The sequence below is a fragment of the Lactuca serriola genome, chromosome 8, assembly GCF_051521515.1.
Source record: "Lactuca serriola cultivar US96UC23 chromosome 8, Lser_US96UC23_V15, whole genome shotgun sequence".
Lineage (NCBI taxonomy): Eukaryota > Viridiplantae > Streptophyta > Magnoliopsida > Asterales > Asteraceae > Lactuca > Lactuca serriola.
Genome location: NC_136415.1, coordinates 121162031 through 121172842, shown reverse-complemented (window position 1 = coordinate 121172842; position 10812 = coordinate 121162031). Strand labels below are relative to the sequence as shown.

At 34.8% G+C, this 10812-nt stretch overlaps 2 protein-coding genes across 3 annotated transcripts; one reads left to right on the top strand and one right to left on the bottom strand.

Annotated features, from left to right (window-relative positions):
* On the bottom strand, positions 1-1735 carry LOC145071146 (DNA-directed RNA polymerase). Its single transcript, XM_079018056.1, has 6 exons — positions 1559-1735; positions 1109-1260; positions 896-1005; positions 690-775; positions 388-489; positions 1-300 (listed from the first exon to the last, which is right to left on the bottom strand). Exons 1-6 carry the CDS (start codon positions 1666-1668, stop codon positions 180-182), a joined length of 681 nt encoding a protein of 226 aa, XP_078874182.1. The 5' UTR covers positions 1669-1735; the 3' UTR covers positions 1-179.
* Positions 1736-7629: 5894 nt separating this feature from the next.
* LOC145069838 (WAT1-related protein At5g40240-like) lies at positions 7630-10160 on the top strand. 2 transcript variants are annotated; one of them, XM_079016781.1, is made up of 8 exons: positions 7630-7706; positions 7811-8033; positions 8119-8184; positions 8706-8819; positions 8939-9146; positions 9230-9388; positions 9467-9618; positions 9709-10160. In XM_079016781.1, exons 2-8 carry the CDS (start codon positions 7846-7848, stop codon positions 9857-9859), a joined length of 1038 nt encoding a protein of 345 aa, XP_078872907.1. In that variant the 5' UTR covers positions 7630-7706; positions 7811-7845; the 3' UTR covers positions 9860-10160. The 2 variants fall into 2 exon arrangements, with proteins under 2 accessions (XP_078872907.1, XP_078872908.1); XM_079016782.1 differs by lacking the exons at positions 7630-7706; positions 7811-8033; positions 8119-8184 and adding an exon at positions 8194-8509.
* The last annotated feature ends 652 nt before the right edge of the window (positions 10161-10812 follow it).

Genomic DNA, 10812 nt, shown 5'->3' with positions numbered 1-10812 from the left:
TTTTGAAAATAAGCAAACTTTGCTGGAGACCATCATCAACTACAACAATACAAAAATTGGCATACATGACATTGAATTTTATCCAACTCATCACTTAACTACTGCTGTACCAAATGTCACATATACCCCCTCAAGAATTACTTACTTGCTACAAATCACAACATTTCAATGAAAATATTTCACATGCCATTGCTACTTTGTTGTTTCTCCTTTGACTTCTTCACCCGATGTTTATCAGCAAATGAATCCTCCGACACTTTGTCATTCTGCATTTCAACCTCTCTCCTCTTCTTGGTATTACTGGAGCCAATTATTTAATAATAATGTCAAAAAAACTTGATGCTTATTCAAATCAAAAATCATTTTATAACATGTTAATAAAATAACCTCTCAGTATGTGCCTCTTCTGCAGGTTTATCCAACCAGCTAACACTTCCTGTGTGATTTGGAAGCAATGATCCGGATATATGAAGTATTTCCTCATCAAAACTAGAATCATCAACATTCAAGGTCAGGTCATTTATAAATTTGACTGAATTATCTTTTGCATAAGTTGGATGAAAAACATAAATTTCTATAGCAATCAAAATGTAAATGCCCAAAAATCATATACAATCCAAACTGTGCATAAAATTGATTATGAAGAAAAAACATAACTTGAAAAAAAAAAAAAAAGAAGAATTTATCACCTCTTGACAACAAAACGTAGAATGGTTCCAATCTCTATCTTATGGCGCTTGTTAACATTGCTACCATATACTTCCTTCCCATGTTTCTGCAACAAGAAAAATTCAAAAAGTATTGTTGGCATTACTTTTGGAATTCCACAACTTATTTGTAAGTGGTTGAAGAAAAAAGGGGATCTTTACAAACACAATAGTAGCCATTCACTTACAACTTTGTAACTAAATTCTTCACGAATATCTTCTTCTATAATGGTTGCTGATGAGAAACCAAGAACAACAATGTGTATAGACTGTTCTGCAAGTTTGACTACCTTTCCTTCTGTAAAAATGATTATAGGGAAATTTAAGAAACAAAATAAGAATTTAGCATTTGATAAATATAAGCAATGTTGCATATCATGAGAGCTATCAGTGGATTGTACCTAAAAGCATATCTGGTTTTGGATAGAAAAGTAAGAGTTGTGCTTGTAGTCTCACACCAAAGTAAGGATTCAAGCCTGGAAGAATCTTTGCCAACTCTTTTTGAGTAGAAGCGCTGTAAGCCAACAGAACACCATCGAATGTTTCATTGAACCTACAAAAACAAGTCCATATAATAACACTGATGATATGAGCCTATCTTCCTTAAACGGACTTGTGTTATATAATAACAACATCTAAAATCATTGATCCATTCAGATCATCATTTAAAACATGGCTTTCTGTGACAAACAGAGCTGCCTAAAAGTTCAGTTTATATGCATGTACAGGCATCGGTTTAATCTTCTTAAGTATAGATATAAATCGATATTAGTTCCCCCCAATTGTGTACAATGACATGAAAAACAAAGTACTCGAGTTCGATAAGATGCATCAAAAGGAAGAAGAATTACTTGAAAAGCATTGAACTTAGTTCACGGAAGATGGCTTGAGACACATTTTTGGACTTTGAGGGATGTAAATACAGCACCAATTCGGCATCAGATACCTTCAATCCCTCCATTGATGTTGTTATAGCTGAAACATCAAATCCCTAAACTATAAACCCTAGTTTCCAGGGTTTTAACATCGTACATCGACGCCTGTCTATTTGGTAATTCGGAAGGATGCGGGCCTGCTTAAATGGGCCATATTAATATGGGCTATAATCTCTGAATCTATTCGGAAAACTTATATAATTGTACTCATAAAAGGTGTAAAACTGTAAATACTAAATAGTTATTTTCTTTGTTTGGCTACCGGAATTCGAAGTGTTGATCACAAATTGGAACTCGGACTCCAAATCTTCTCTGATAAATGAAAGTATTTTTTGTCACTTATCATACTCACATTCATTTTGACACATGTCATTTTATGATTATTTTGAATTAATTTTTATTCCACATGTAATTTTGTGGTTTTCTTATTTTATTAATTCCATATGGTATTTAAATTTAATAATAAATGCATATCAATTCTATTAATAGACTTTCCTTATAATTTTATATTTCTTATAAATTCAAAATTTTCAAATGTTTATATATATTTAATTGTTTTAAATACACCCATGTAATACATGGGTCTCACACCTAGTCTCCAATATGTAAACCAAGCAATAGAATGAAATTATTATTATTATTATTATTATTATTATTATTATTATTATTATTATTATTATTTTGTTAATTAAAGGTATTATTAATTATAATTCATATATATTTTATTTTGTTAAATTCAATTTTGCAAATATAATTTGTAGCACCTGGTTCCTGGTACGTAAAATCTATCTAAGTATTTTCATTTTTAGCCTTGGACTCGGCGAGTTGTAGGCCCGACTCGCCGAGTGGAGACGGGTTTGGGAGCACGTTTAAGTTGGCGACTCGGCGAGTCTCAGCTGTCTGATGAAACCCTAAATTTCAAGGGTTTGCACCCTATTTAAACCCTCTTATCCGCCCCCAAGCTCGCTCCCTTCACCCTCAGAGCTCTCTACTTCGTTCAAGTTTTGTTCCTTGTGAGATTGAAGCATTTTGGTGTGTTTTCTTGAAAATTTGGAGGGGGAAGGAGAGTAGATCAAGAAGAGAAGAAGGAGACCAGGCATCCTTGTGTTATCTCAGTGATTTCCTTGAGGTATAACTCAGTTTCCCTCTGTTTCATGCTTATTGTCCCTTGTAGCTCCATGAAAGTCCTTCTTGAGCCTTTCCCCAAGCTTGTTTGTGTATTAGGGTTGGTAATAAGTTGTTTAGCCTCTAGATCTAGGCATGATTGAGCTCCAGGAGCTTGGATCTACTGCCTTTATGGAGCCATATTGCATGAAAGCCCTAGATCTACTCTTTTGGTGCATTTTGAGCCCTAAAACCCTCATTGGTGTTTATTTACACGTAAAGTTGAAAACTTTACGTGTTAATCAGGCCCTAGGAACCCAGATCTATGAATGGCATGAATTGGATTCAAGCAAAATCGAGTATATAATATTTGCATGTGGCAGACTCGGCGAGTCGTTCCTCGGACTCGGCGAGTCGAGTCGCGAGTCCCCGAGTTGTCCCCCTTTTCGTGTTGCGGGTTGGAGTAGTGAGTCATGGGGTGTGACTCAGTGGGTCGGAAGCCAAACTCACTCATGAAGTAACTCGGCGAGTCAATGCCATGACTCGGCGAGTTCAAGGCAATCTTCTTGCCTCAATAACAGACTCGGCGAGTTGCTCATACAGCTCGGCGAGTCTCAGCATAGGGTGTTCTTCAAATGAAGATGAACTCGGCGAGTTGTTCATACAACTCAGCGAGTAGGATGAAGGACTATTGGCCTTTAGTTTAGAAGGAGAACTCGTCGAGTCAATGCTTAACTCGACGAGTAGAGACGGGTTTATGGTCGGACAAAGGGATAGGGACTCGGCGAGTTGGCAAGTCAAATCGGCGAGTCGGGCCAACTGGCAGTTGACTTTGACTTTGACTCTTGGTTCGTTAGGGGTAAATGGTCATTTTACCCTGAGGTCAGTTAGCAGTATTTGACTAAGGGTTTTGTGGGAATTATAGCCGGAGAATTTCCGGAGCAGCAGCACCAGAAGACAGTTAGTTCCCACGCAGATCAGCAGCTACTTTGAGGTGAGTTACCTTCCAGTAGCGGTGGGTCTATGGCCACAATGCCGGCCCACCAATAGGATTGTATGATAGATGTTTGTCTCTTTGATATTCATCTAGGGTTGCTACTACCTGCGATATGTTATTGTGCTATTATGATATGATGCTATGTGCTAGTGACAGTAGGGGCGATAGTCCCCAATATACCGGTCAATAGGGCCGAAGGGGCGGTCATGCCTAGACATGCTAGATAGATTATGTGATATATGTGTTATGTGGTAGTAGTAGGGGGTGAAATAGTTCCCAGTATTCGGTCGAGAGGGCCGAAGGGGAGACCAGCACCCAGATATGCTAGTCAGTATCCGGTCGAGAGGACCGAAGGGGAGGCAAGCTCCCAGATATACTGGTCAGTATCCGGTCGAGAGGACTGAAGGGGAGGCCATCTCCCAGATATACTAGACAGTATCCGGTCGAGAGGACTGAAGGGGTAGGTCGAGCACCCAGATATGCCTGACAATCTATGTATGTTATGTGATTGTATGGTATGTGGTATGTTGGGGGAACTCACTAAGCTTCGTGCTTATAGTTTTCAGTTTTGGTTTCAGGTACCTCTTCTTCGAAGGGGAAAGAGCTGGCGCGGTAGCGGCCCATCACACACATGCCCTGTATTCCGCACTATGAGATCTTCCTGGGGATTTGTACTCTGACATTATTATGTTTTATGAAAATGTTTTTTCAGACATGCGATATCTTTATGGAATGTTATGATCGGTGAACGTTTTATTTCGAATGTTTTGTTAAGTATATGTTTTAAAAATGAAATTTTTGGCTCGTATTTTTGGGATGTTACATAATTCTTTTTAAACTATCATGCAAACTAAAATGCCTTTTTGCTGACTTGAATATATTTTTCTTTTGAATCTTAACAAATTCTTCCATGTTATAAAAAAAAATTAGTTACTTAAACTTTTTTATTAAAAAAAAAATTCCAAAATCCAATATAGTAAACACCAAATAAAGTCTTTGTTATACATCCAAGTTGTACCATGTGAAACTTATAAAATAACTCATGGTTTAATTTTTACTGCTATTTGGATAAGATATTATTTATAAATAAGTGATATTTGTTAGGAAGAAATATTATATAAATATATTTTATTTCTTTTTTGGCCTCAAATTAACATAGATAAAAAAAATAAAAAATAAATAGGTGTTTGTTTAGTAACTGCTTGAACATAATATCGATTGCAAACCTATATAGAACTAAAAAATATTCATGATATTAAATTCTAGAAACATTAAATGATATTCCAAAAAACCACTACCAACATAGATATAATTGTTATTCCACATGAGATTTTTAATTTGAGTCAATGCACGAAGCTTATAACTTTTAATTTTTTAAGAAACTCAAAAAGAATAAGTTTTGTTTCAAAACATGAGTTTTTAGTTTTTATTTTAAACAAAAAATTTTGAATTCATAAGATACTTAAGTAGCTTTTGGTTTTTCGGACCTTTTAGAAACTACTTCATAACCTAACATCTATTTATTTTCAAAAATTTCTATATAAAAGCTACAACTTATAGTCTACAACTATCCGATTTCAACTAGTTTTGAGAAACATATCTCTTATGTTTATACCATAATGAAACATTAATTTTAACCAAATAAAAATAGGGGAGAATTTCATATATACCCTTATTAAACGTTAAAATATTATCTTTGCTCGGTTTAATTTCAAAATATCATATTTATCCTTATTAAGCTTTTAAAATATCAAATTTACCCAAATCATTTTTTATATTTAAATATTATTATTATTAAAAATAAAAAAAATAATAATAATAATAAATAAATAAATAAATAAAAAAACCTAAATGGACAATATTTCCCTTTATCTTCTAAATTGCACGAGTTGGATATATATCATATACGCATACGGACATGCTAATCCCTTTTGTCGTCTTTCATTTGTGTGCGCCATCTTCCTTCCCACTGTGAGGATTAAGAATGTAAGCTTGCACTAACAATGGACAGGACTAGAGTCTCCATTAACTAAAGAATTATTATTAACCTTGGTAACTATCAACTCCTGCACGTTGTGCATGCCAATCTGCAATTTAGAAGGTAGGGGCAACATTGTCATTTAGGTTTTATTTTCAATAATAATATTTTTAAATATGAAAAATGATTCAAAAATGTTTAAAAAAATGATTTGGGTAAATTTGATATTTTACAAGAATAAGAAGGATAAATATGATATATTGAAATTAGGTAGGATAAATATGATATTTTAACATTTAATTTAATCATCCTTAATAAATGAAAATAATTTTGTCACATGTCACTTTCTCATTAATTTGGACATATGTTATTTTTGGTATTTTTGAATAAATGTTTTTTCTATTTTTCATTTTCTTATTTTTTTTATCTTTTTTTAATTAACACATCATATTTACATCTCAATTAATAATTGTCTTAATTGAAAATAACCAATAAATTATAATATTACAACTCATATAGTATTTATTATGTTTCTTTTTAAATTTAAATAAATTTTTATTTAAACCTTCATATTTTTTTTTTGTTTTATCCAACCCGTATAACATATGGGTCTCACAACTGATATGAATATATATGAAATTATCCCTTAAAAAATATATAATTGTTTTAACAGATATAAAAGTAATGGTATAATTATTTCCTAAAGATAAAAAAATAATATGTTGGGTTTTGTATTTCGGGCTTCTTTATTTAAATTAAAAATACTTAGCAGCCCCATAAGGCTAGTGGGTGTGGGTAACATGTTAAGACATGTTATCATACCCAAAATTTGCCAACTCATATGTCATGCCATTTTTAACACAATTTGATTTATGTAGGAAATGGTGTGCAAATGTTATAACATGTTAAGAGATTCAAAAAGAGTTAGAGAGAGAGTGAGATAATGGCTTTTGAATTGTTGATTCTCACGTTACTTCTCGTGGCCATGATAACATTTCTTAACATAACACCAAATAACATGAGACTGGTGGGTGTGGGCAACATGTTAAGACATGTTATCATACCTAAAATTTGCCAACTCATATGTCATGTCATCTTTAACACCGTTTTGATTTATGTAGGAAATGGTATGCAAATGTTATAACATGTTAAGAGATACAAAGAGAGTTAGAGAGAGAGAGAGTGAGATAATGACTTTTGATTGGTTGATTTTCACATTACTTCCCGTGACCATGGTAACATTTCTTAACATAACATCAAATAACATGAGAGGGGGGCGGTGTTCCAATGTTATGGCGCCGTTATGAGAGCTGCCAAATCAGCATAACGCCTTATGGTGTTGCCCATACCGAGTAGACTGAGTGGGGGGTGGTGTTCCGATGTTATGGCGCCGTTATGGAAGCTGCCAAATCAGCATAACGCCTTATGGCGTCGCCCATACCGAGTAGACTAAGTCAATGAATTACTTCGCATGACAAGTAGGGGTGTTGATCGGGTAAAATTTTCGGGTTTCGGGTAGAACGAGTCGGGTAGTTTCGGGTATTTCCTTAAAATAATAATACCCGATACCCAACCTATATTGTAATTCGGGTTCTCGGGTTTATAAAATAAAAGGAATGCTATGGCCTGGACCTCTTTGTATATTATTTCATCTTTTATAAAATAAGAGAAATCATCATAAATGGTCCCTGTGGTAGTGAAATGACGAAAATGCCTTTTAGTTAACGGACATAACTTAACGGAGTTAGCAATAAAAACCAATCGTCAAAAGTTTTGAAAGCACATGGACCATCTATGACGTTTTTAAACCACGGGGACTAAACTTCAAATTTTGAGATACACAAGGACCATTTTATAATGTTTTTTAGTATTTAAATTAAAAATATTTAGCAGCCCCATAAGTCAATGAATTACTCGTACAAAAGAAACGAGTCGTATGGTCTAGCCGTTGTAACCAGCATCTTCCCGGATAATTCAGTTAACCGGTAACACTTCAGTCAACTCTGGATCATCGGATAGGTCATAGAAGGAGTTTGGTGAAGTTTTTCTCTTAACATCTAGATAATCCTTCCAAATCTCCCTTTTCCAGTCGCAGAGATCGAGGGAGAAACACAGAGATCAGAGATGAGTAGAACTTGTTACAATGATGTATTGCCATTTTCAGCAATGATGATGATCGAATGCATTATTGTAGGCGGAAACACATTATTTAAATCGGCAACTTCTCAAGAGATAAATTCATACGTTTTCACCACTTATGTCTTCCTTGTCGGCTTCCTTTTCCTCTTTCCTTGTCCATTCATCGTCCGCAGGCAATTTTAATTATTATAGTTCGTTAACTCCCTATTATGCAGGAACCTCTAGTTCGAATTGAATTTCTTGTTTCAATTTGTGCAGAAAATCAAGCATCCCGCCGCTGAAGTTCGCCATTGTTGCCAAGCTTTTCCTTCTTAGCTTGATTGGGTAAACCACCTTGATCTGAGTCTTACCATCTTTAGAATTTGTTGAATTTGCTATTTTGACTCTTTCAAATTAATTGGGACTTGGGCGGAGGAATATTCTAGTCTACTAGTATCAAGGATTGGTGGAACCCTAATCTTTTATAAGCATTGACCTGAATTTCCAGGAATTGCAACGCGCGGATTTGGTAAAAGAATTCAATTTTTGCAATTAAACAATGTACCATTTCCAGTTCAAGTAGGATATAAGACAACTAAAAAGAAACACAGAAATTCACACTTATGTTAGCTATGATTCTTAAACTCAGGAACCTCACTCAGCTATACAGGTAAATTGGATCTAAATTTCTGCTGTACTTCATGTCAAAATGTACTTCTGCTGTCTTATATCTCTTTATTTCCCTTTCATACATCCCTGTGATTACAGGTTTCTTCTGTAGGTTACTCATATTAGCATGTCTTGTTTGTTTTTCTCTACTATGGATTCAATCATTAATATAATGATTGAAATGCTGTAAATTGCAGATACATGTCTCAGATATTTGGATATGTTGGTATCAAGTACAGTTCTCCAACACTTTCTTCAGTTATGAGCAATCTGGCACCTGCTTTCACCTTCATTCTTGCATTCTTCTTCAGGCACTCTTCCAAAATCATTAATTCTGCACATTATGACAAGAAAACATGAAAGAATTTTTTCATCAAGTCTTTCTCTCTTACTTCCATTTCAAAATCAATAATTTTTTTTGGTTTATCAGGGTGGAACAACTAAATTTACGAAGCTACAGCAGCCAAGCAAAAATTGTGGGAACTGTAGTGTCAATATCTGGTGCACTTGTAGCAACACTGTATAATGGCCCATCAGTTACCATATTATCTGATTCATCAAAAAGCTTATATTGGATTATTGGTGGAATTTTACTTGCAAGTCAGAATTTTCTACTTTCATTTGTTTTGGTTTCTCAGGTACCAAAATTGTAATTTCTAATGTTAGCATAATACTTATTATTTATAGCAAACTTGATTGTTTTCAGCAACCCTGTACGTAGGCACAAATCATGATCCAGTATCCAGTGGAACTAATGGTTGTTTTCATCTTTGGGTTAAGTGGGATGATTGTAGCAGCATTTGCAGGGTTGATTATGGTGAGAGATTTGGATGCTTGGAAACTAAAACCTGATAAGATGCTGGCTTCTATAATATACATGGTAAGAAATGAAGTTTTTTTTTTTATTGTTACATTAAACATTGTGTCCTTGTGAAAGTCTTGGTTTTGTTGTTTATAGGGGATCTCTACTGGATTTTTAAGTGGTTTGATTCAAGTATGGGCTTTGAGATTGAAAGGACCTGTGTATGTAGCCATGTTCAAGCCATTGTCGATTGTGATTGCAGTTGCTATGGGTGTCATATTCCTTGGTGATTCACTCCATCTCGGAAGGTCATTCCAACTTCTTCTTCTTCTTCTTCTTCTTCTTTTTATTGAAATATCATTCCTCAGTGTCAAAATTGAACTCAAATTTTGGTGCAGTGTTGTTGGGGGCATAATTATATCATTAGGGTTCTATGCTGTTCTATGGGGAAAAGCAAAAGAAGATGGTGGTGTTCATTACAATGAAGCATCATCATCTGCCCAAACCAGCCCTCTGCTGCAAGAACATGCTCTTGAAGAGGGGCAATAATGAGACCCCCCCTGGAATCAAACAGAGGTTCTACTTCTACCCACTAAAGTAACAAAGGTTAGAAGTTGCTCTTAACTTATGCTTCAGTTGTATAGCAAAGTTTTTTTTTTTTTTTTTTTTTTTTTTCTGCTCTTGGTCCTTTGTGTGTGTAAAATATATATGACATGATAAATGCTTAAGCTTTATCAAAGATGGCCATTTATTCTTAAGGCTTGTAATATAATGTAATTCCAGAACTTATTTGTCACTACTTTTGTTATATCAACCAATTGATATGTGGAAGAGATCGGGTCAAAATGAACAGTCTTTCCAATCACATATAGAAGGATGGTACATGCCTCAATGGTATGAGTAGACAACCCATAATCATGGTGACAAGATGAGAACACAATGATCTGTTGGTGGTGTTGAACTTCTTAAAACAGGCATTTGGTGCTTATTTGTGACCATGTAGACTCCATTTGGAGGGCGCGTGTAACACCCTTAGCTAGATCTCCATTGGGGAAGGTCTCTTTGACATTCATATGGTATAGAGTCTAACGACGGATAACTGCAATAGCAACCACCTTGCAAACAAAATGTAAAAAGATCATGTCTCATTGTAGTCGATCCTATACTCTTGATTGAAGTTGTTTGCAACGAGGCATGCTTTATATCAATCAACTATACCATCTAAATTGCAACCTAATTTCTGTAGACCCGCTTAAAACAAATGATAGACTATTATGGTGGAAGTGGAACAATGTCCTATGTTTGGTTGTTTCCTAAATCTTGTCCTTTGTAGCTTGTTGCCAAAGTGGGTGTTAGATTTTGGGTCTAATATTTCATGATTCGTGATTGCAATCATTTTCCAAAATCTTTAATTTTGACCCTTTCGTGTGGGGGTGTCATGAAATTTGATTTGGGATAATCCAAGAATGACAATTTACAAGTCATGCCACTTCCAAATTCGA